At 39.1% G+C, this 25,454-nt stretch overlaps 3 protein-coding genes across 4 annotated transcripts; all 3 read left to right on the top strand.

Annotated features, from left to right (window-relative positions):
* Positions 1–350: 350 nt before the first annotated feature.
* On the top strand, positions 351–6,348 carry skor1b (SKI family transcriptional corepressor 1b). The gene is made up of 7 exons (XM_034141967.1): positions 351–2,075; positions 2,393–2,486; positions 2,582–2,686; positions 2,808–2,867; positions 3,243–3,317; positions 5,454–5,528; positions 6,235–6,348. Exons 1-7 carry the CDS (start codon positions 351–353, stop codon positions 6,330–6,332), a joined length of 2,232 nt encoding a protein of 743 aa, XP_033997858.1. The 3' UTR covers positions 6,333–6,348.
* Positions 6,349–8,555: 2,207 nt separating this feature from the next.
* pias1b (protein inhibitor of activated STAT, 1b) lies at positions 8,556–16,996 on the top strand. 2 transcript variants are annotated; one of them, XM_034141798.1, is made up of 14 exons: positions 8,556–8,605; positions 10,326–10,758; positions 10,934–11,018; positions 11,226–11,273; positions 11,667–11,757; positions 11,864–11,998; positions 12,111–12,216; positions 12,515–12,588; positions 12,898–13,058; positions 13,430–13,563; positions 13,644–13,818; positions 13,931–14,070; positions 14,962–14,999; positions 15,098–16,996. In XM_034141798.1, exons 1-14 carry the CDS (start codon positions 8,582–8,584, stop codon positions 15,434–15,436), a joined length of 1,983 nt encoding a protein of 660 aa, XP_033997689.1. In that variant the 5' UTR covers positions 8,556–8,581; the 3' UTR covers positions 15,437–16,996. The 2 variants fall into 2 exon arrangements, with proteins under 2 accessions (XP_033997689.1, XP_033997690.1); XM_034141799.1 differs by having other exon boundaries at positions 8,594–8,651.
* A 2,381-nt stretch (positions 16,997–19,377) lies between these two features.
* morf4l1 (mortality factor 4 like 1) lies at positions 19,378–23,416 on the top strand. Its single transcript, XM_034141054.1, has 12 exons — positions 19,378–19,528; positions 20,363–20,409; positions 20,502–20,569; positions 20,663–20,749; positions 20,941–21,018; positions 21,138–21,163; positions 21,308–21,399; positions 21,506–21,607; positions 21,713–21,801; positions 21,931–22,103; positions 22,779–22,863; positions 22,950–23,416. Exons 1-12 carry the CDS (start codon positions 19,489–19,491, stop codon positions 23,032–23,034), a joined length of 972 nt encoding a protein of 323 aa, XP_033996945.1. The 5' UTR covers positions 19,378–19,488; the 3' UTR covers positions 23,035–23,416.
* Positions 23,417–25,454: the final 2,038 nt, after the last annotated feature.

Raw genomic sequence — 25,454 nt, 5'->3', positions numbered from 1 at the left:
TTCAATCCATCTATAAGAATATTTTAAGATTAGTATGATGACATTTTATTCCGAATTTCACCTAGGCCTAATCGTGAGAATATGTTAACGTTTCAGGCCAATGCAATTTAAGTGGAGTGATAAGTCAGGAATGTATGGACATCTTATAAATGTGTTTAGATTAAATATTGAATAAAATCCCTTCATGCAAACTTTATTAAATTGGAGGCCGGTAATAGTATGTCCTAGATGTTTCATCTTTAGAAAATGTAATACCTGTTTTTAAATAATGAACTAGAATTTTCCTTTAAAGAGACAAAACCCACATCTTAATGTCAATCCTCCTCTCTGCAGCTGCCAGGCCTTCAAGGATGGACTCCATACCTGCTGGACGAGACTCCAGCTCCTCGCCAACCTCGAAACAAGAACTTTCCTACTCCAAGAACCTGAAGCCCAACCAGGTGGGACATACGGTGCTGTACGGAGTACCGATCGTGTCTTTGGTGATAGATGGCCAGGAGAGACTATGCCTCGCACAAATATCCAACACGCTGTTGAAGACTTACAGCTATAATGAGATACACAACCGGCGCGTGGCACTGGGCATCACCTGCGTGCAGTGCACCCCCGTGCAGCTGGAGATCCTGCGCAGAGCCGGGGCCATGCCCATCTCCTCCAGGCGCTGCGGGATGATCACAAAGCGCGAGGCCGAGAGACTCTGTAAGTCATTCCTAGGAGCTCACGCGCCTCCTAAACTTCCAGAGAATTTCGCTTTTGATGTTTCTCACGAGTGCGCGTGGGGGAGTCGAGGCAACTTCATCCCGGCGCGCTACAACAGCTCCAGGGCCAAGTGCATCAAGTGCTCCTTCTGCAACATGTATTTCTCTCCAAATAAATTTATATTTCACTCTCATCGCACGCCAGAGTCCAAGTACACGCAGCCGGACGCGGCTAACTTTAATTCTTGGAGACGACATCTTCAACTTTCAGATAAAGGTAGCCAGCAAGATGTGATGCACGCGTGGGAAGACGTGAAGGCCATGTTCAATGGGGGCAGTCGCAAGAGGACGCTGCCAGGCTACGGGTCAGATTCCAGCTCTTCCTTAAAATCACATGGACACTCCCGTCCCCGAGAATCACCCGACATACCCGCAAAAATCATCAGCCGCGAGGACAACCTGGTTGGGATGTCGAGCACGCGCAGCTACCCGGTCATCCCCGTGCCCAGTAAAGGCTTCGGGATGCTGCCAAAGATCCCTCCGCCGCTCTTCCCTCACCCGTACGGGTTTCAAGCTTTCGGCCTGTGTCAAAAGAAAGACGACATCCTGATGGGAGACCAGAGCAAAGCGGGCCTGCCGGGTGTCCTGTGGCCGGGTACCAAGGACAGCGCCTACCCCTCCTTCCCCATGTTCTGGCCCGCGGCCGGCGCGCTGCCCATGCCCCCGTACCCCCAGACTCAGCACAAACCCCCGCCAGAGCTGCTGTGTCCCCCCAGGCAGACTGACATGGAGCTCTCCGAGCACAGCGACCGGAGCACCAATACCTCAAAAGACAGCATGGTAGAAAACGACCGGTGCTCCAGCACTCAGTCCACGCGTAATGAGGACGATAAGTCCGGGGACGAGGCGAGGCCTCTGGAGGGGATGACCCTGGCCTCCCGGAAAATCAGCTACGTGTCCGCCTTCAGGCCCGTCATTAAAGACGCGGACTGCATCGCCAAGCTGTACGGCAACAGGGGCGCTTTCAACGGGGGTCGCACTGGCTATTTATCGCCCGATTTTTTAAGTGAGAGCTCAAGCTACCGGTCCATGTCCCCCTGCGTGGACAGTGAGGGCGAGCCGGACGTGGATGTAGAGACTAATAAAACACCAGAGGAAGAGGAAAAGGAGGAGGAGGAGGACTCCCGGCCTCTGTCCTCGGTGTGTCCTCGGACTCCCCCTCGGGCTCACAGTGTCTCCCCATCCAACTCAGACTCCAGGAGCCTGCAGGAGGCGGTGAACTCCCAGAAAGTGAGCCTGCATGTGGCCCAGTCCTCTGACAGAGAGCTGCAGAACAAGCAGCTGTCAGAGACCCACATAGCTGCGTCTTTTAATGAAGTGAGTGACACTGGCGATAAACACAGGCTGTAACATTTCTCTAAAGTGGGCTTCTTTCCTTGACTTGTGTGTGTATTTTCAGAGAGAAAAATATGTGTGTTCTTGTTTTTAAAAAAACGGTGTATTTTATGATAAAACTGTGTAAAAGCAGCAGCATGTCCACAACATTTAAGAAAAAAAACTTTAAATAAAAAAGATATACACTTCAACTTAGAGTACCATTTTTATTAAGATTTTATTTTAATTGATTATTATTCGTTTGTAAAACGTCTTGTAATTTTAAGAGTTAAAATAAGTGGTGATTGTGTCTTCTGTAGGTGTACACACCGGAGAGGGCTGAGCTGCAACAAAGGAGCAGTCCGTATCAGTTCAGACCTGCGAATTACAAGATTGGAGTACTTACATCAAATGGTTAGACTTTCTTTTACTGCTTTTTGTAAAGAAAAATCGCTGTTTGAAAAAAAAGAATTGGCGGTGAAAATCACATCGATTTATTTTCTCTTAAGATGAGGGTGCAAGTAAAGAGGAGCCGTCTTCCACAGTGGAGGAGGTCGAAACGAAATCTTGTGATGAACAAAGCAGCGAGGAGAACCAGCGGGAGCCGGATGAGGGTAAGTTGCACCGAGGTCAGACAGTAGGATTTTATTTATTATTAAATCTAAGTTTTAAGAGATACAGGTTTTTTAATTTTTTGCAAATATCAGGAATTTAATTTATGTTCTGTGTGCTCAGACGAGGCTGCGCCAGCCAGAGCTCCTCCAGCACAAAGAGCCATAGAAAGTCTGGCAAAAGGTAAGACCATGTCTTACTGTTAGATACAATGATTAACAGTCAACAAGACACTTAACAATGATTTATAATCATCTTATAATACAACTAATACAACAATATGAACAAATGTTTTTTTTACAAAACTCAAAATAAATTGGACGTTCATTATTGTTATTTCTCAGTTTTTGCAATGAGCCAGCTTCTTTGGCATTTGTCCCAAAATATGTATTTTTTAATGTAGACCCAGCAAGACCTGCCCTGAATAGGCTGTGTAAATGATGATGGTGTCCTCATCACTGTCATTATAAATAGAAAATTGTCCTAGAAGGAAGATGATACAAACGCCTGCTGTACCTTTGCTCCTCCAACGTCCTCTATTTTTTGTCTGCTTTTTAGAAGAACTACAGAAGCAGCTGTTAGAGCAAGTTGAACTGAGGAAAAAGCTGGAACGTGAATTTCAAAACTTGAAAGGTAAGCTAAATTCTGCAGCAGTGCTTTCCCCACTTGTTGGGCTTTTATTACCACAGAAGTGACAGAGAGAGAGTCAAAAGTCTTTCTGGTGCATGTTGAGTGTTGCTCTCCTGTCATGTTTCTGATTCAGGCCAAAACATGAACCTTTGCCATGGCACGACCAAATCCACATCAACAGAGGCACACCTGGGCTCTGGAGCCAAAATCTCTTATAGGGCACCATTTTTCCAAAAATCCTAAGTGGTTCAGGGCCACACTCCTGATGGGAAGAGGTTCTTTCAAAGCCACATTTAATAAAGATTTCAGAGGCTTGTGATTTTAACCTTTTGTCCAAAACACATCCCTGCTCCCTTAGAAAATACTTCTCTGAAGGGAAGCAGGTGCAGATAGTTAGGGGCTTAATGAAAATGATATAAAAATGAATATAGTGAGTACAAATAGCTTGTTTTGAATATAATTGGACACTAAAAGATATTAAGCTATTAACAAGAAAAACATGTAAAAGCTGAGGAGAGTGTCAATTTGATTCAAATTAAATATCAAAATTGATTTTCAGCCGCTATGAATGACAACAAAATATGTTATTGACTTTTGTGGCTTTACTTTAAACTCTGCAGGTGGAAAAAATATCCAAATTCTTAATCTTAAAAAAGGTATCTACGCCCAGAATAAGCTCTGATATGCTTCATGTAAATCTTAGGAGAATTGCAGGACACAATATCTCTCATACTCTCACTGCTGCAGTGTTCAGAGTTTCTCCTTCGCTCACAAATGCTTGAAAACATCTCATTTACTCTTTTGGTGCTCTGTTTTGAATCCCAGAAAACTGGAGACTTGATGCTCTGCGGGGCAAATATCAACATTAGTCTATCTCATACATGTCCAGATATGAAATTACATTTAGCAACATTTCAGATGTGCAATAGGCGAATGTTGTACAAAGACATTATAACGTCTTCATGAAAATTGTTTAATTTTAAGATCAGTGTATTTAATCAAGATCAGTGTCCATCAGTTGTGGGTGTAAATAACCACTAATCTGCAGTATTTTACCAGCAAAGACATCTAGGACAAAACCTGTGGTTTATTGAATTTATATTTCTTTGCTCTCACCTTTATGCAAAAACACATTATGTCAAAGTCAGTAGGATGTCTATAAATGAATGTAAATTGGGTTTTCTGTATATTCACCTCAGACTCTTTAGGGTATATTTTGGGGTTCTGGATTGTATTGTTCCATCATCTTCCACCTTCCAACAAATGTCATATAAGTGTCCAATGATGCGTCTTACTTAACATTGATTTAAAGCAGTGTGGTAGACCTTACTCATTTCTGCATTTGTTTTTCTTTATGCATTTATGCATTGTATTACATTATTGGTTTACTACACTTGGTGCAAATGCCTCTGTTATACATTTATACCTACTTTTATTCCATCTGCACCTAATTGCTTATAAGGAGGGCTGTCATGGGTCTGCAAACAAGGCACAATTAAAGTCAACACAAAATATCTAAACAGTTCCTTGCATTGCCCATTTAAGATTTGTTTTAGGTAGCCTAGTTTGAATAAAAGGAGATGAGACTTTTGCAACCTGTTTTACCATTTACACATGAGTTATTGTGTATTTGCTGCATGAACCCAACATTTTCAGAAATCCAGCAATGAAGTTGCATTTTTAAATGAATATAATGAATGTTTACTGAATTATTTTTCAAAATACTTTTTTTTCTTTTTATTATGAAAAGTAATTTAAGTATTTGTACCACAGCATGTGAAGTGTACATTTTGGACCCTTATAAGGCCGGGTTTTCGCTTGATCTTGATGTCAGCGCCCTCTAGAGGCTGTGAGTCGGGCCGGACCAGTTAAAGCATTCTAGTTCTCAGGTGTATTTAATGCAAGTGAATATTATCCACTTCCTACCAGAAAGAAACTATCGCGAGCCCTTATCCAACTAAATTAATATTTACCTTTTTGTTTCATTGTTACGTTATCGTGAATATGTGACGCATAAGAGGCATAGTGGCTAATTGAACGCTTTTTGTGTCTGTGAATTCGGTTTTAATGGATGTGTTTTTTTAAGGAAGCTTACTGCACATCACTGACTATAATCTGTGTCTGCCTTTTGTTCCTCAGATAATTTTCAGGATCAAATGAAAAGGGAACTGTCGTACAGGGAGGAGATGGTTCAGCAGCTGCACATCGTCAGAGGTGAGAGACATAAAGCAGAGGGAACGGATAAAGCAGCGGAATTACAGATTTACTCTGGCAACGTGATTGATGACATCATATAAACTCAGATGCTTTATGTAAACGGGATATCAAGGATTTGCGTGTGTTGACTCTTACGGTTGTGATGCGCAAAGTGTAGCCTGCTCAAATCACGCAAATTACTTGAAAGGATGTGGTAGACACTTCATGATTTTTCTCACAATTTATATTGTTAATATTTTATTTTAAAATATGAATTTAAAAAAAAATACATACAGCTATAACCTGTTGAATAAAAAAAAATATATATATGTCTTCCTAGTTTTTAAAATGATGACTTGGGCTCATAGCTTAGACGCTTTGTGCAGCTATTTGGACCAAGACAAATAAACTCTTGAGGCTATTCAGATGAAATGTTATGCTAATTGTTGTACATTCAGGGTGAATTACAGTTAAGAAGATATGCAGATTATGTTTGCACCTCAATGCTCAAAGACAGGCAATACTACTTCACCCAACACTGACATCCAAAACATCCAAACATTTTTAGAGCATGCCCCTTGAATCAACCAACCAATCGAGTTTTACTCCCAAAAGCCTGATACATATACGTCTATTCTGTGTTATACTTTAACATCATTCTCAATGCATGCGATTTACCCTCCCGTGCTCGTACACTATTGATCTTTCATCTCCTTCTTCTTAGAAGCTCACGACGCTTTACACCATTTCTCGTGTAAGATGTTGACTCCTCGCCACTGCAGCGGATCCTGCTCCTTCAAATCTCCTCTCCTCCCACCCTGAACCAGATGACATTTTATGAAAGAAAAGGGACACAAAGGACACATCTTCTGTCAAACCATGAAAAACCTCTGAGGCATCCAGTCTAAAGAAGACTAACTTGTAATTACTTGTAATATATTGAATTGAAATGTGTATACACCCTCAGTATTTATGTAACCATCTTGCATACAGTGTAATTTGTTTTTCTGAAATGATACCATTGATGATATTTATTATTTGTGGCAAAGTGCAATGACAATGTGTGTATACTGTAATAGTCATAGGTTGTTATTTCCTCTTTTTTTGTCAATAATGGAGGCTTTTAATAGCCAATTCATTGCTCTTTATCCTCTCAGTATTGTGCATAAACCTAATACATTTTCTATGTTCTTCTTTGCAGGCCAATAGCTTCATTTGGATGTTATGCACTTTAAACAAATTATGGTCATTTCTATAAAAAATATTGTGCATTGAAATCGGCCTGCAATATAATTATTTGATGCGTCAAACCATGCCTAACTGTTTCTGAAGACTTTACAGAAGTCATAGGCTACATTTGTACACTGCGACCTTGTAAGTATTGCAACATATTCTAAGAGTAGCCTATTTGTTCATGTAATATTTGTTTTTGTCGTTGATGAATAAATCATTTTATGAAAACAAATGTGGAATCATGCCCATTGTTGTCAACTTGAATTAAAGGAATTTAGGCCATAGCCTAACGCTTAAATTAAGAAGCCATAGGTTGTTCTGCTTTTGATTCATGTGCAACTTTGACCTTTGTGTGTGTGTTTTCAAATGATCTTTATGTGGTAGCCCCTTGATGGATCGCCAAAAGAGGAACTTATAAGAAAACATATTTTATGTTTCTTAGAAATGCTGTATGAATGCAACTTTTAGCCTAATTGTATTTGATCAATGAATTGATTTTCCACATATAGAAATATATAGCCATTGCAGTAAATAGTCGCTAAATACAATTTCCCAGAGCTGAAGGTGACGTCCTCAAGTTTTTGTCGGACCAACAGTCTAAATCAAAATATCATGTGTTTATTTGTCAGTGATCCAAAGCGGAGAAAATCTTTATTTACTTTTATGTTGTTCATCATTTGTGCTTGGAACATGGTTTACACGATTAAAGGTAGGGTATGTACGTTTATGAAACCGGCTCGAGATCGCTAGAATTTGAAAATACACGACCGGAGAAAATCTGCCACTTCCTTATAGAGCCCCTCCTCCAACACACACGAACGCGCACATGACCAATGAGGGCACGAGATAAGTTTGTGCACAGATGGAAGGCTGACAGGCAGGTAGGCCATCCAGTTATTTTAGCCGGGCCGGCTAAAATGATTGGTCGTGCTTTTTACAGTACTACGGCTTCCACAGATGGCATTTTTTTATGGATTTTTTGTCAAAGCACTTAATATATTCATTGCTATCGGGATGTTAAGAGCATTCCATGGAATATAACAAAAAGTGTATCTCGAGCCGGTTTCTCAAACTTACATATACCCTACCTTTAATTGATTATTAATATGGTAATCATTTATTTCTGTCAATGATAACTTAAATAATCGATTAATCCTTAAAGATAAAAATATGCAGGCTGTAAATTGAATAAAAGGGAAGAAACATACTAACCGGACCATATGCACTCTTTTACGAGCAGAATACAGTTCTTCAGATAGGCTATTTAATGGGAGAGAAGTACTTGGATATACTTAAGTACCACCATAATACTCTGTTAAAAGTCCTGCATTTAAAACGTGTAAAAGTATTAGCATCAAAATATACTACTCTAAGGCAGATTGGCCCATTTTCCTATAATATAATGTGTTGATGATAATTTAAGTGTTTATTAAACCTTATAAATGTGCAGATATTTTTAATTACCTTGTATGCTGCAGGTTATCTTGTGAATGTGACTCCAGGTGTGATTAAAGTCTTATTTAAGTGTTTTATATGTCACTTAATTGATCCAAATCTTCACTAAAGGTAATGCATTAATGCACACCATTTACCAATTTAGGTAAATCGTAGGCTAGTGGGTAGGAAGTACAAAGTAAGAAAACATTTAAATACTCAAGTAAAGTACAAGTCCCTTAAAAGTGTATTAAAGTACAGTACTTGAGTAAATCTACTTACAACACAGTTTTTCTATGCTGCGGTAGCGCCCCCTGCTGTATGAGGTCAGGAAGCGACACTCAATTTTGAATTTCGCTGTCCCTTGAGGATGGCCGTTGCGCATGCGCAGATAATGTAACAAGATGGCGGAGAGTGCGGAACTGAAGGTAAAGCGAGCCCCTTCATTAGCTTGACAAATAAGCAGTTCATACAGTAAGATTTGAATTTCAAATCATAGCACCATTGTTATTTGAAAATAAAGACCCGATGTGTGTTGCTTTTAAAGCATTTAATACCAAAACAACAGCAGTGAAGACCGGACCAGCTGTTAGCTGTCTGGCTAGCTCTTTAGCATTAGCTTTGTTATTGTTGCCGACGTTCCGTTAGGCTGCCTCCGCTGAGCGGCTCACCTGCAGATAAGGCCATATATCGCTTATAGACAAATACTAAAACAACATTCATTTCTACGTGTTGTACCCGACGGCACTGTGGTGTTAGGTAACTGACATTATCAGTAGAGCATCAGGTGAACTGCAATATCTGTTTTATAATGGGCTCTGTCTATTCCCTGGAAGACAAGCGCAATGTAGCTTCCATTGGCGTTATTTTGTATTTGATGTGAAGGACCAGTCCACGAAATATGTTCACTATCCACAGTCTTGTCTACTGTAATGTTGTTTATGTGGCGATTGTTGTTTGAACAGACGAGATAAACGAAATACTGTGTCTTTAGGTTATGTTTCAGTCAGATTACACCGGTATCACACAGGCGCTGTTAGCTAGCCTATGCTAAATGTGTCCCTCAACCTTCTTCTACCCTCTTATATTAGAACGTAATTCATATTTGAAATAAAACTGTGAAACGGTTTGTTTTCATCTCCTCACGTCCTTAACGAATTTCTACACTGTTGCCTCAACTCATTAATCTCGTATTAGCCTTATTAAATCTATACTGTATACAAGTCATTTAACATACATTTGTATATAATTTACATTTAGTGAGTGCATCTGGCACAACATGTTGTATTAAGCAGCCAGATATTAAGCATTATTGGTATGTTTACGGTTACTAAAATATTCAGCTTTTCCAGTCCAGCATTGAGAGCTTATTGGGATTGTCAATTAACATGCAGATGACTTTGATTGATCAAGTGGGTTGAAAGTTACATGTGCATATGCTCTTCATAATGACAGGTTGTCTTTTAATGCAAACATTATGTGTTGTAATGGTGTGTAGAGCAACATTGCACGTTTTAAACATCGTAGTTCATGAGAGTACTATACATATGGTGGACATGAAAACATGAGTACCTTTTTAATGTAACATCAGGTAACATTACCTTTTGCTTTGATGGACTGCATTATACACTATAGAATGTATTTGTTGGAAATATAAATATCCTAAAGCAAAACAAAAACGACCACTGCATGGTATAATGCAGGCTAATACATCATCACAAGCTACTTTTCAAAGTTTGAATTGACACCTCTCTGACACTGTCTCAAGACGCAGTCTCTGCTGTATTATATTCCATTATTTTGTGCAGATATTCATGCTATTGTTTCCCCCCCTGTATTATTACTTCCAGCATGTGCAGTGATGCTTTATGCATTACAGCTATTAGTTGATGAAGTATAAATTATGTTAGTGGCTTTGTTTGTTAAATATACTGTGTCTGCTTTTATTGTGTGGTTTTATTGTACCCAGACAAAGTCCAAAGAAACTCTATAAATCGTACTTCTCCAAGCATGATTTGAAATATATAAATCAGACATGATTTAATAGTTATGCTTTAAGTGGTAAAGTCTAAACGAGAAAATGAGACTTGTTTGTGATAATAATATTGTAATAATTGACCATTTTGGCCACTTTTCTTTTTTTCCCAGCAAATGGTAATGAGCCTTCGAGTTTCGGAGCTCCAGGTGTTGTTGGGGTATGCAGGACGGAATAAGCACGGCCGCAAACACGAACTTTTGACCAAAGCTCTCCACCTACTGAAGGCTGGGTGCAGTCCGGCAGTGCAGATGAAGATCAAAGAGCTCTACAGACGGCGCTTCCCAACCAAAATGGTTTCGCCGGTGGACCTGGCTCTGCCTGGCGTTCATTCGGCCTCCAGCCTGCCTGCTGGCCTCGCCCAGCTGGGGTTTGACAGCCACGGTTCCCCCTCGCCTCTGCTGCCGGTCTCTTTACTCGGGCCAAAGCATGAGCTGAATCTGTCCCACCTCCCCTCCGCCCTGCACCCTGTTCACCCCGATGTCAAGCTCCAGAGACTGCCATTCTACGACGTTCTGGATGAGCTCATTAAGCCAACCAGCTTGGGTGAGTCCACCACTTCCTGCTGTGGGTGATGGAGCATTGTGACCACAGATATCTGTAACATGACTTTTCAAAACCGTGCTTGGTTAAAGTTCAATATGAGTTGCCATTAGTGCCTAGGAAATGCTGAAGGTTTCCCCTCTGAGTGTCATGCTGTGTTGTGGTTTCTTTTTTGTAGCCTCAGACAACAGTCAGCGGTTCCAGGAAGCATGTTATGCCTTTGCATTAACACCGCACCAAGTTACACAGATCAGCAGCTCCATGTAAGTGAGAAAGCTCTCTGGTAAGAGACGAGAAGGAAGAAAAAACACAATGTTACTACCAAACTATTTTCAATGTACTGTTTACATGATTTAGAATGCAGCTGTTATATCTGACACAGCAAGCAATCGTAGTAAACTGATGTGTTTTAAATGCTGTTTTACTTTGGGCCAGCCTCATTTGACTTCTGACTCTTTTCACTTCTTTAGGGACATATCTGGGACCAAATGTGACTTTGCTGTTCAAGTACAGTTAAGGTATGTTGAACATACATTTCTCTTTTTACCAATAAGTACATTTGCATTCAGTGAATTTTGGGGCTCTGTTAGCCTCTCTCAGTTTTGAGAAGTTTCCAGAAATAGTTGGCATTTGTACAGTTTTTGTCATTTATGTCTATCTTTTTCAGATTCAGATGAAAGCATTTTAACCCTCACCCAAGTTTTAACTTCAACCTTAACTATGTTCTTTATTTGACAGTTTAAGGCATGTTCAATAAAAAAAGATGGGAAGTTTTTAGATTAGCATGAGAAACACATTAATAATACATTACATATATATAGCGCTTTTCCTGGTGCTCAAAGCGCTTACATTAGTTTTTTACATTTGTCCTTCACATTAGAGCTTCTGTCATTTATTTTCTTCCTTTTCAGATTTTGTTTATCAGAGACCAGCTGTCCCCAGGAGGATCATTTCCCCCCTAATCTGTGTGTGAAGGTGAACGGCAAACCCTGTAATCTCCCGGTGAGTCCCGACAGTTTGTAGTTGGATTATTTTATCATACTTTCTGTGTAACACGACACCAATTTCTGAGAATCGAGGTCACTGATGTTGGATGTTTTCTCTGCAGGGATATCTTCCTCCAACCAAAAATGGAGTTGAACCAAAAAGGCCCAGTCGCTCCATCAACATCACCTCTCTGGTCCGACTGTCCACCACAGTACCCAACACAATTGTGGTGTCATGGACTTCAGAAATTGGGAGGGTAAGAAGACGTTTGCAAAGCGTTGGGATTCAATCTGCATAGCCCATTAAAAAGGACATTAGATATGTCAGTGTAACTCACTCGCTCATTATTTCTGTCTTTTTTCTGTCAGAGTTTTTCCATGGCTGTGTATCTGGTAAGACAGCAGTCCTCTGTAGTGTTGTTGCAAAGACTACGGGCCAAAGGAATAAGAAACCCGGACCACTCAAGAGCTCTGAGTAAGTTTCCACTACATCTGTAAGTCAAAGACAATCATATAAATTAACTTTCATATTGTCACAACTGTTTTGTGACAACGACACGGAAATCCGGGAAGTAAAGATAGGAGCCAAAAAGGGAACAAAGTTTAAGTTCCTTAATTGTTTCATTGTTCAGTTTTTGCATGTAACAACATTCTTCCATCGAGGTTATTCCATGTTCTCTTGTTTTATTTAGTGTGTATTGATCAAATTGACAGAATCCACTTGAATGAAACACACTCATTTAATCTTTGTGTTTGTCTTTTCTCTCTGACAGTTAAAGAGAAGTTAACAGCTGATCCAGAGAGTGAGATCGCCACCACCAGTCTACGAGTCTCTCTCCTGTGTCCTGTAAATACTCCACTACACACTGCTCCTTTTAAAGAAAATGTATTTTAGATTGTTGTGAGAAATATTTGAGTAGCCTTCATAATAGTTGCAGAACCAGTTTGTCAATCCGCCTATTCATAGATCAACAAACTTTAATTAGGAATTCAAATGACAAAGACTGTATTTTAATTGGTTGGGAGACAAAAAGCACATACTCGATACTAAAAGGACATTTTTTGCTTTGCCCTATTATTATATTATGTCCAATCAAACGAAATGGTGCATACATGATTTAAAGAAGTAACATTTATTTTGTGTTTTCTCTTTTAGCTGGGGAAGATGAGGCTGACCATCCCGTGCAGAGCGCTCACGTGTTCTCACCTTCAGTGCTTCGATGCTACACTTTACATCCAAATGAACGAGAAGAAGCCGACCTGGGTGTGTCCAGTCTGCGACAAGAAGGCACCGTACGAACACCTCATTATCGACGGGTGAGCACAACACGGCACACGTTCCTGCTAGCTTACTGTCTGACATGATCATAATGCAATTTGCCTTACATAATAATCCCTCTTCATTGTGTTAAAACAATCTAAGGAGTGCTTTGGAGTCAAAATAATGGAATTGTTGCTTTACTTGACCAGCCTGCTTTATATGTTATTATCTCATTTGTACCTGAAGCCTGCACCAAAGCAACCTTTTATATAACTGCCTAAAAACCCAGATATAATTTGCAGCTTTAATTTCCAACAATACTGTATTTCCAAATGATCAGTGTTAAAGGATGAAGACCTACTGAAGCTCGTGTTGTACTGGTTGCAAAGGTGCTCAACTGTTTGAACTGTCCTGCTGTTTTTCTCAGGTTGTTCATGGAAATCCTGAATAGCTGTTCTGACTGCGATGAAATCCAGTTCAAAGAAGATGGAAACTGGCATCCCATGAGGTCGAAGAGAGAGGTGCAGGAGGTGTCCGCTTCGTACAACGGCGTAGACAGCGGTATGTAACGTGTGCATTTCAGAGTCTTCCTGTGTTTCCGGTGCATTGAGCACAGTGTGAGGTAACTGTTCCTTTTTTAGACTCGTCTCAGACCAACCCGCAGGAGCACAGGCGGGGATCAAACGACAACAACAAGAAAGTGGATGTGATCGACCTGACACTCGACAGCTCTTCAGAGGAGGAGCTGGACGACGAGCCGCCTCTCAAAAGACCCTGTCCCTCGCTGTCCCCCGTCTCTCCGCCTCCGAGCAAGGGGTGAGTCTCAAAACCAAAAAACAGGAAGTTAGATAACGGTAAACTTTGTGCTCCGCTCTGGTGTGTTACTTCCTTTGTTCGACTAATGTGATGTCGCTGTGTTTCCTCTCAGAGTACTGAACCTACACACCCAGGACTCTCCAGTGAGCAGAGATCCCAGCATGCCCCCTGTGGAGAGCAGCTACATTCCTCCCCCCCCTCCCCTCATCCAGGACTATCGCCACTATTATCACACAACTAGTGACCTGCCAGGTACGACTGTCACTACAATAAACTTTAGCCGAGTCTGTCTTTATACAATAAACACATATGTATGATCGAAATATTATTGGCAACAGTATTCATTTGTTCAGTCCATACTGTTGGAGAAGGAATATGTCTTCTAAGGTTCATCCAAAGCTGATGAAAGCTGAAAAGCTCAAAGCTGAGCTGTGTTTACTTGCTGAGTAGTGGTAGAGCGATATGTCCTGATAGTCGGGTGATCGCATTTCTACCAAGATGAAGACTAGTTTTGGCTTTGAATCACGCCTGTGGATAAAGGCCCCATCTCTTTAAAGTGTGCTCAGACAAAACTGATTGTTTTGTGCACCCCTTACACACTGCAACTGCCATTACTATGATCATTGCTATTTGAACTACCAGTAGTCATTTTAATATTTGATTAACCGTAACATAAGGGATAATCGTGCTATTACATTTTTTTTAATACAGTTATATTTGTCTATGTTTTTTTTAAATAGCCACTACTTGGTGAATTAGGTATTGGCTGTTCCTGTTTGCAATTTCCTCAAATATCTACAGACAACACAATCACTTACTTTGATTATGAAAAAAAAGGCTTCTGGAGTTATGAGAAGCACGTTTTTTTTCGTGTTATTCTTTTGCACAATTCCTGTCAATCTACTGCAATTTCTGTAAAGAAGCTTACCTTAGGTGTTAGGGTCCTTGCTGCAGCTCCATCTGCTCAAGGAGATGTATAGCCTCACAGCAAGTGTGGGTGGGACACTACAGCAGCCCATTGTTCTTTGTTTCAATATGTTGAAGCAATGCATGTTTTATACATTGAAACATAGTTAAAAAGGCGCACCTATTTGTAAACAAATGTTTGTTCCTTGTTGTTGAGTCTTGTGTCTTCTCTTACAGATTTAAATTTCTTCTCCTTCCTCCAAGGCGACAATCAGGTATATTCACTGCAACACCTGACCTTCAGCAGAATCATACTGCCCTTGTTTATGTCTGGTAGTTTCATGTTAATGGTAACTCTTCTCTGTCCTGTTAGCATTACAACATGGTGATGGCCGCCGCAGCAGCAGCCTCAGCGTCCGCCTCAGAGGACCACGACCTGCTCCTGAACCGCTTCCTGCCCTATCCCTCTCAGATGCTGCGGGAGCAGTCGGGCACCCCGGGGAGCAGCACGCTGGCCGCCACCAACGGGGGCAGCAACAGTGGCAGCACCAGCAGCTTGGTGTCCTCCAGCAGCCTGCGGGACCACGATAAAGACAGAGAGCGGGACAGGGACAGGGACAACCTCTCAGGACTGTCCAGGTCCTCGGTGGAAGCTGCAGCGGCGGCGGCGGCCATTTATGGCTCCATATCTGACGTTATCTCTCTTGACTAGATCCACACAGAACTAACAGACAAGGGAGACCGGGAGGTCTTTGTAAATAAGGAAGAAGATGAAAGAATACAGTGCTATGTACAGAGAGGAAAATCTATTTTCAATTTTACTTATCATATGTATATAAACTTAGGACGCTTCTTGTCCGGTGAGTTACTTCAGTTGATATTTTTCTGTGAATACTGAAGACTTTTTCACACCCCTTCATGTGGTCCTTTGATTATATTGTACCTTTTGTACCTGGTTTTTACAGTTTTGTTTCGATATTCCATGTTGATGGCATTATTTCAGTATAATGTTATGTGCACAGAACCCAATGAGGTCGTACCTTATGTAACATGATATTTAGAATATAAAGAAAATGGGCATTGTTATAGATGTAAAAAAAGGCAAGTCAGAGCAAAACAGGAAAATGTAAAACTTTTCTTTATTTTCTAAATGGCATCATATCTGTCAAAAATGTTTTGACAGCAGAAAGATCTGGCCATTTTAGCCATCACTGTAGATTTTTCTGTGAGACACTCATGCTGTGGTCATATTATTTTTAAGAAATTATTTATGATGTAAGTTATGTTGGATGTATGCGGTTTTTTAAAGAAGCATTCCTCATGCCTCTAGGAACTGTTGCCACTAGAATTGCAAACGCTAGATCCTTCTGTTGTCATAACTGCACTCTTCGCCTGTTTCAGTCAAATATGAACAATAGTGTATAGTTTAGACTGTACCTAAAATACATATAAATAAGAAGTAAGTCAGTATTGTAAGACCAGGCTTTTACACGGTGTGAATGAATGGCACTAGTCCAGCAAGCAGCCTTTTTGTTGTGTACTTTTCTTTTAAAGTACGTCTATTTTATTTTGAAAATATACGCAGGAAACTACAGAAACGTGACAGGTTGACCTCTTTCAAGACGGAGCTAGCTTCCGATCCACTTCATTCTTTATTTAACATTTCATGATGTCTTTATGTTTGATTTTAGCACTTGCTTCTTTACATAAAGGCTGTATGGAGCAGTGAGGCATTCACACTTAGTCGTTTGCCGCTTTGCATGTCTCTGCGAATGACCTGAACGCTCTAAAGCTCGTCCTGACTCCTGAGCGAGCTGTTCTGCGGCGAGGCCTCAGGATGCAGAGCCTTTCTTTCTTAAGTGTATTTGCAGACGCCTTTTAGAGAGCTGTGATAGCTTAGTCTTCGAGTGTTTCACAACATGCATTTTGGCCCAGAAGTTAAAACCATTGAAGTTATTACGGACGCATCCCCTCCCTTTATTTTTCTTGACTTATGCTTACAATTAGGATTATTTATTATCATATATATTTTAAGCATTCATTTGATTCGTGAATATACATTGCTGTCATTGTATGTGATATTTCTTTTGTAATTATATAATTAATGCTATTTAAAAATGTCATAGTTGCTTGACATGCATTGTAACATTTTCTTTTGTTTTACTATCAGATGTCGATAACTCAATAGAGGCTTTGATCATTTTGAACCGCTACAAGGTCTACTGTGCTGTTTGATATTTGTAAGAATTAAACAGAAGAAAGTGCACATTTGGAGTGTCTCTGGTGACAGTCTTTGTTCAGCTGCATGTGTTTTGTTACTGAGACGTCTTCTAATCCAGTTAGTTGCTTGGTGAAAATCCTAAACTTAAAGGTCCCCTATTATACTGTTTTTCATCAATATATTATCGGTCTCAGATATATACAAAACATGTCTCTGACGTGTTTGGCTCGTAATACCAAACAGATCATTGAAGCATCCCATAAACCCCTCTGTTTCCGCCCTGTTTCAAAAGTGCTGATCCTCTGTCTGTTACTTTAGATGAAAATAAGGAGCCACTCCCCACGCCCCTCTGAGAGATATTAGGTTCAAAAGAACACAATGGTGCTCTAGGAGGAGATTCAGGTGATAAGGTGGGTGGGGGGGGGGTTACCTTGGTTGGTTATTGGCTAATGGTTACACAAGCCAAAACATCGTTATGACATCATAAAGTGGCCAAAATCTGATCAGCTCATTTTCAGACAGGTTTTTATATAAATGGATCAGGACAAAAAGTGAGCAAATATTTTTTCACACATGTTTATATATAAAAGACAGGAACAAGTGGATTTTGCATAATAGGTGACCTTTAATACTTCTGTGTGTGTTTTAAATACTTTAATTGTAAAGCCTGATTCTGAAACAAAAAAAAAAGAAGACAAATTCAAGTGCAATGAAAGACAGCAAGTGCCAGAATATCCCATTATTCATAACAAACTAGACATTCATCATCACCAAAATGATAACTGTATAGACCTATACAACCACCGACAAGCCTTCATGTTGCTTTCCATTTTAGAGGTTCACAGAGGTTATGCTTTACAGAATTGATTGATATCAGAGTTTTTTTGTCCAGGCAACGTGTGGGCAAAACTACAAAGACTAATTATTCTATTCTATTATTATATAATGGGTGACCTTTAATCAAACTTTTGAAACACAAAAAGCATACCCTTAAATCAGAGGCCAATTTAGTAGCTTTGAATTACAAAGATTTGATGAAGAAAAAAGTCAGTAGTATGTGTTCATGTTAACTCACTAAACATAAAATGCATTTGAGGCTGGAAGTGACATTAGCTTTCTTGGTATTTGGTCGGAAAAAAAAGTTGCTCCATCTGTATTGTTGAATATATTTCCCACCCTGCTCCGCCTATTTTTAAACTGAATAGGAAACAGATGCACTTACGCTGAGTTCTCAGTTATTGATTTACTAGTCATGGATCAATAGGTTTTGAGATTTGACAGGGACCTTGGTGTGGTGAGGGGGCCTAAGCAATGTGTCATAGACTGCTTATTGTATTTCAGCTACAGTTAACACAGTTCAGGGTAAGATCAAGCTTTAAATGTCCTTGTTCAGAAACTTGCTTTCATATTACTTTTATTCACATGGCCTGTGTTTAGAGGGAGCAATGAGGTTGTTGGTGGCCTAACGTGAGACACAGAAGTGTAGAGTTTGCTGTGTTTAGTTATAATGAACATTATCAAAGACATTTTGAAATGTCACAGTGGAAAGGCTCCTGGTGGTGTATGTGAATCACGAATATGTAGCAAAAGGAGAAATTTCTTTTATAAATACATTTCATTCATTTAATTTCCTTTTTAAATTGAATTATTCATTTGTCACAATAGACAAACAACAAAATACTCTAGACTCATTCATTGAATAATCGTTTTATTAATAAGTGAGTTTATTAACATTCAAATGATACTTTAATGTATCAGTTGATAGTAAAACTATCCATTTATTTTAATTTAATTCTCTTTGTAATTATGCCAGTGGCACACCTCTGGCTTCATAACACATTGCCTTAAATCACAATTTGAGCACACATTTTGGTTAGGTGTAACCAATAGCAACACAAGGCTCAGTTGCATTTAGGTTTTGTCAGTGAGCCAAACCAATCTGCACATAAGAGCCAAAAACTGGCACAAATAAAGCTGCACCAGGGTCTGTTTCGCCGGAGAGCTGTCGGAAGAAAACCAAAGCAGCTTTTAATGCTTTGTGTGAAACCCTATACTGAATCAGGGTGATACAGAACCAAGTAACGCCCTAATCTGTATAAATTTACTATTTTCTCATAAAACTCCTAAATTAAGTCTCAGCTGATCCCTATATATTTGTTTAGCTTCAGAATGATGACTATAGGTGCCACAATTACTTATGTTTCTGTTCTGTTTTTTCATATACTAAAAATGTGGTATGTGGTACATTTTGTGGACCTTACAGGAACAGCAATATAAATATACAAATAATATACTTTTTATTATCATTTTAAAAAACCGGAATACAAATGTAGAGAGAAAAATATAGGACACAGACGTTCAAAAACACGTTTACTTTTTTCACTCTGCATAAATTAAAATTTGGCATTTCATCGTGAGCCACATCTTTGGTCGCGGTATTATTGCGTCATCGCGTTGATTATGACGTATGTAGAGAGCGGCACCGTTTCAGACTGGAATGGAAGCTAGCAATTTTCCCCATATTTTGTTAGTTTAATCCGTGAATGGCGCCGAAACAGGACCCGAAACCTAAATTTCAAGAAGGTAATACACTGTCTTGTTATATTTTCCGAGAGGTTTATGGTTTCGGTGAGGGCTGGGACCTTCGGAAATGTCCGGTGTGTGTTAGCTAGCATTAGCACGAACCGCTATCTCTGTTAGCCTCTATTGTTGTTTCACTAAACAGGTTTGATCGTTTTTATCCTCCGCTTTAGTGAACTATCACTACCTGATTTTCTTTTCAACATCGTGTTATATTAGCAAGAGCATACCTGCAAAATATATGGTTTTAATGTTAGCGTTATTGGGATTTTCTGACTATAAGCGGTAGCTTCATTCATGCAGCGTTAGCTCCCATTGATTTCACCGCCCACTTTTCTGTTCTCCCCATAGACTGTATTATTTTTACATACCGTTTAATGTAGAACTGTGATCTGAGATCTAACTGGCTAACTTCTGCTGTCATATTGTGTTTTTTCTGCTGCTCTCAGAGAAATGCAAAAAGCTTCGTGCATCGAAAGTAATTTAGGATTAGTTGATGTGTAGCTACTTGCTAATATATAAAAAAAATATTGGTCAACTATTTCTGCAAATAACTGATTACGTTTTAGGCTTTACACATAGATCAAACCAAGTCTGCTACTAAATGAAACACTTGACACTAGCCTGACTGATGAGTCCCACTTGTGCAGTTTAAACAAATGTGTTACCCCTTGATGTAATGATTGTTCTCGGCCATCAGACATTTGTTGAATAATTAAAATGTAAGGTGTAATAATTGTTTGTGTGTGTGTCAGTAGTTTAGTCAGCCTTACATTTTCATCGTGATTCACTCGAACTGATCTCATGCTGATTTTAATTGACCGACACTCTGTTCAGGTGAAAGAGTGCTGTGTTTTCATGGGCCATTGCTCTACGAAGCTAAGGTAGGCTGTCCTAGTTAGCCTGTTTCTCTGATCATGTGGTCCTTCCCTGTGTCTGGTACATTTTTGACAATAACGTATGTCTTTCTTTGCAGTGTGTTAAGATAAACATCAAGGACAAACATATCAAATACTTTATTCATTACAGTGGTTGGAATAAGAAGTAAGTGTTTGCTAAAATAAATGACATTTTTAAGAATTGTACGGTATAGGGTTTCAATGTGATTAATTCATTTCATGGTGTTTTGTCTTTCAGCTGGGACGAATGGGTTCCTGAAAGCAGAGTGCTAAAGTATGTGGACAGTAATCTGCAGAAACAGAAAGAGCTTCAGAGGGCCAATCAGTAAGTCTATCGTCCCGTGTTTTACATCTTTGTATTTACTAATTTTAATGTTTAAAATGTAAATATATTGAGTTCTTTATGGCCAAGGTCCACAAAAAGAGCCTTATAAAAACACCACTGTCTGTGTCCTCTAATCTCCTGAAAGCGAATGATATATTAAGTATTGAACATGTTTTGTTCTCTTAATTTAGAGACCATTATGTAGAAGGGAGAATGAGGGGTGCTGCGCCAAATAAGAAAATACCTGCTCCCCCGCAGAAAAATGATGTGTGAGTTGATGTCATTCTTTATTCTACCTGTCAGCTGATTTGATGTTTCCTGCCAAGCTTTTTATAAGGACAATGTTTTAAAAAAAACACATGTTTACACCTTTTTGTTGTTGTTGTAGGAAAACCAAAAAGAACAAACAAAAGAGTAAGTCCATCATATTTGTGTATTTACATATTAGTGTACATGCATGCTCTCTAAAATACAAATCATCAGGTTTTTGCAAGTGTGTTTCCACCGTCATTGTTTTTATGGATAAAATAACACATAGTTATGTTTCTGAATGTGCAGCTCCTGGTGCCGGTGAAGGAACTAGTTCAGGAGGAGACCCTACCCACCCTCCACGAAAGAAGAGGGCACGCGTCGACCCAACTGTTGAAAGTGTGAGTTAATACATCTACCAAGTTGCTTTTGAGGCATTACCTGTGTAAACATTGTGCTATAAGCTTCATTTTGTGGCTTTTCTGACATTGGTTCCTGTTTTTTCAGGAGGAGACCTTCATAAATCGAGTGGAGGTGAAAGTAAAAATCCCTGAGGAACTGAAACCATGGCTTGTTGATGACTGGGACCTGATTACACGACAAAAACAGGTTATTAACCGCACAGCATTTTATTGATTAAAATCCCATGTATTTGCATTATATCATTTCCAAAGTTATTTATCAGCATTGTTCTTTTTTGTTTCATGATTTCAGCTTTTCCACCTACCTGCCAAGAAGAACGTTGATTCAGTCCTGGAAGATTATGCAAACTACAAGAAATCCAGAGGAAACTCTGACAGCAAGTAAATGCACACATTGTTACTACTTACAGTATTTACTTACTTAGCTGTTGTAGATCACCAGGCAGTGCAAAAACATGACTTGCTTTGTGTCATTGTTATATGTAACTCGTTTTTTCCTCCCCTGCTCAGGGAGTTTGCTGTGAACGAGGTGGTTGCTGGTATCAAGGAATATTTCAGTGTCATGCTGGGCACACAACTTCTCTACAAATTTGAAAGGCCGCAGTATGCAGACATCCTGGCCAACCATCCGGATACATCTATGTCTCAAATCTATGGCGCCCCTCACCTACTCAGACTCTTTGGTAAAAGCACCTGTACAACATTACCTGCTGTAGTATTTATTACAGAAATCCGATTTTATGCAGTGGAATTAGTGCAGCAATCTGAATGTAGAAGTGATCCCAGTCAAAGTAAAACTGTCCAAATTAGGGATCTAATTATTCTCCCATGGACTCACAACTTTTGAGGCACGGCCCCGAAGTTTTGGTTTTTAATTTTGCTCCGCCATTATCATTATTAACCCCTTAAAAAGTCAATATTCTTATTATCCTCAAAGACAAGTCTGGCTATATTAAAAAGAATACATGCGACCCCAATGTGTAGCTCTTTAACTACCAAAAATAAAAAAATACGTTTGTGTCTAATCCTTTAAAAATTCTCCATGGCTGAGTCACTTCTCTCTGACTCTTTTGAGTTTTGACTTGAAAATCCTGATAATTAAAATCACAACTTCGTCTAAAATTATGGACAGGTGGTTTTCTACTCGGAACATTAAAACAGCCCTAACCTGCTTATATGTTATTCTCTTGAGCATTACAAAAACAAATACTCAGGTAAACCACATCAACTCAATCTGCACATGGATATTAGAAATAAGAGTGCAGCCTGCTTCTTTTGAATATATCTTTTTTGACACAGGCAATGTGGTGGTTATAATAAATAAAATAATAAATCCTTTCTTTGTTTGGTTTTCCAAGTGAGAATTGGAGCTATGCTGGCGTACACTCCCCTGGATGAGAAGAGCCTTGCCCTGCTGCTCAGTTATCTACAAGACTTCCTCAAGTGAGTAGTCACAACATTGTTATTAATAAGACTCATAGTGATAAATCTGCACTTTTTTTAATAAATCAAATGTAACTCTATTCCAGGTATCTTGTGAAGAACTCAGCATCGCTCTTCAATGCAAGTGACTATGAAGTTGCCCCTCCAGAGTACCACCGCAAGGCAGTTTAAGGTTCTTTGGGATCTGAAGCCTTTGTGTGTTGAAGTTCGGAGACGACATTCTTACCTGTCGAAAAGGATGTGATTTCACAAAAAGCCTTTGGAGAATGGATTGTGCGAGATCTTTTGATTTATTAAGGAAGAATCGGCAAGATCACACTAATCCCTGGACAAATTCATTTTCTTTCATGTGGAAAGCTGCTGAGTACGCTCTTCCTGTATTGGTATGTTTTTGAGTACCACTTTTTAGTTTCTATGATACTTGTTTTGTCACCAAGCTCTTTTGAAAAGGAATTTCATCGTGATATGTTTTTGTTATCTGTCTCGGTTCAGATGCTGGCTAAATTTGTCTTGTAGGCTGTCATCATTTTCTAATAAAAATCTAATTCTCAAATGTTTGGTTCATCTTGTTTTTTAAGCCTTTGTATTGCAGTTAGGTCAAGGTAGGATGTGTTGTCCTTCTCTTTATCTACAGGCGGAGTAAGGTGCTTTTTAATGTTGTTACTAATACTGATTGAAGGACTTTGTCTTTATGAACTCGGACACATTGGATTTTAAAATCTTTAATGCTCTTATTATTTAAGCAGACCCGGTGATGGCATGGTTGCACCATCAGCCACTACATAGGACCCTATTGCATCATCCCATACACTGCCACTCAGTGGAAAGTCAGTGTAAGTGCCTGATACATTTCTCTAAACCAATTATGGACGACAGAAAGCCAGATGGACCGAATCACTCGTCGATATCTTGCCTTTTATGGAAAGCGCCCCCTGCAGGTATAACAATGTTGGTGACATCAAGTAACAACTAAGGAATCATATCATTCATAAATTGTCAAAGTATTGATTTTATGTTTGCAGGAAATTATGATTAATCACCTGTCCAGTAAAGTGGACGTCATGCATCACTGGCTATATTTCAACTACTATTCATACTGTTACTGCTACTGTTGTTCTTGAAAATACTTTATTTGCAATATCTTTTTGGGCCGTAAATCAATATACTTATGTTATTATGTAATTTTAAGTTTGCACATCTTTATAATTTTTTCCAAATTGACATGTCTTCAGTTCAAACTTTAACGCATACTGTCCACCTGAGTGGACATAAAAAAAAAATGTTTTTCTAAATTTGAAAAAACTAGATAAAAAGAAACCAAAGTTAAAATCTTGTTTGTCATGCCCCAAGAGCAATAAAAACACTTGGTAAAAAAATCCTGACTGAGGTTTTCATAATTCATGCATGAAAGGGATAATTCAAGAAATGCTCATCAAACAATCAATACCCGATTAAATGCTTAATCTGGTAAGAATAAATAAACAATTATGAACCCATTCATTTTATAAACCTTTTGAAAATTGGATAAGTGACAAATCCCAAAATGGACCAATGCTAATAAAATGGTTTAAATGTAAAAAAAAAAAAAAGAATCACAAGTCTACACCTGGGAATGTTTTATAGAATGCAAATATTTTCTGCTTAATGTTTAAAATTGGTTTCACGTATAAAAGTTTTTTAACTGAAAAGGGTCTGGATCTCCCCTCGCCCCGCCCACCTGTAATGGCGCTCACAGCTCGCGCAGCAACTGGCAGCTCTGACGTGATTCAGTTTCTGGTGTATTTGGCAAAAGAAAATATTTTAAGTGTGCACCATACAGAGATTTCCCCATTTATGTTTGACTCTGAAATGAGGCATGTTTTTTTTAACCCAAAATGGGCAACTTGCAGACATATCTGATCGGTAAGTCTAGTTAGCATCTCTTTTTTGTGAATGTTTATGCTAGCTTGGTAGCTAGTATCAACTGTTAGCGGCTGTGAAATAAATACGATGTTGTCTTTAAGGGTTTTTGGTAAAAAGTAAAAGGCAGCTCAAAGGTTCAGTGTATATTCCAAACACTTCTATAAATACAGTCTATGTTTTCTACCATGTCTGCCCTGACAAACTTTCACTATGCTAATGTCTGACAGGTCCACTCCACTCTGTGCTGCAGGTTTTAGGTTGAATTTGTGACAGTACAACATCTCCGATCTAAGGTAAGTGACCATAAATATCCCAATTTAATTCAGCAATGTAAAAACAAGTTATTATTATTAGCTTTAAGGCATTTTCGAACTCAGTTTCAAAGACAGAAAGGTTAGCTCAAAAATATTACCATTTAAATGACTGAAAAATGCCCTGACCATATTATTAAAAATGTTGCTAAAAAATATAAAAACGTAGTCTTATGTAGCACACCACTTTTAATTACTGTGTTATTATCGTTTAATAGGAATTCATTTCAGTTTTTGTTCAATAGCTTCCATGTCATGTGATAAATGCCGCATAGTATTACTTTATTACACATGCCTCTTTTATATGAAGATATTTAATTGATTAACTATTGCACCTTTCAATAGCTTTCATATGATGGCGGTGCAACCATGTTATAT

This window comes from Trematomus bernacchii, unplaced genomic scaffold (genome assembly GCF_902827165.1).
Source record: "Trematomus bernacchii unplaced genomic scaffold, fTreBer1.1, whole genome shotgun sequence".
Taxonomy (NCBI): domain Eukaryota; kingdom Metazoa; phylum Chordata; class Actinopteri; order Perciformes; family Nototheniidae; genus Trematomus; species Trematomus bernacchii.
This window is presented reverse-complemented; position numbering and strand designations above follow the sequence as displayed.

Bases quoted from the DNA above. Each gene is read 5' to 3' on its own strand.
- pias1b (XM_034141798.1), top strand. From the start codon at position 8,582: ATGGCGGAGAGTGCGGAACTGAAG. The intron at 8,606-10,325 runs GTAAAGCGAGCC...TTTTTTTCCCAG, and splicing joins CGGAGAGTGCGGAACTGAAG to CAAATGGTAATGAGCCTTCG. The intron at 14,071-14,961 runs GTACGACTGTCA...CTTCTCTTACAG, and splicing joins CACAACTAGTGACCTGCCAG to ATTTAAATTTCTTCTCCTTC.
- morf4l1 (XM_034141054.1), top strand. From the start codon at position 19,489: ATGGCGCCGAAACAGGACCCGAAACCTAAATTTCAAGAAG. The intron at 19,529-20,362 runs GTAATACACTGT...CACTCTGTTCAG, and splicing joins GAAACCTAAATTTCAAGAAG to GTGAAAGAGTGCTGTGTTTT. The intron at 21,164-21,307 runs GTAAGTCCATCA...CTGAATGTGCAG, and splicing joins CAAAAAGAACAAACAAAAGA to CTCCTGGTGCCGGTGAAGGA.
- skor1b (XM_034141967.1), top strand. From the start codon at position 351: ATGGACTCCATACCTGCTGGACGAGACTCCAGCTCCTCGCCAACCTCG. The intron at 2,076-2,392 runs GTGAGTGACACT...TGTCTTCTGTAG, and splicing joins TAGCTGCGTCTTTTAATGAA to GTGTACACACCGGAGAGGGC. The intron at 2,868-3,242 runs GTAAGACCATGT...TCTGCTTTTTAG, and splicing joins CATAGAAAGTCTGGCAAAAG to AAGAACTACAGAAGCAGCTG.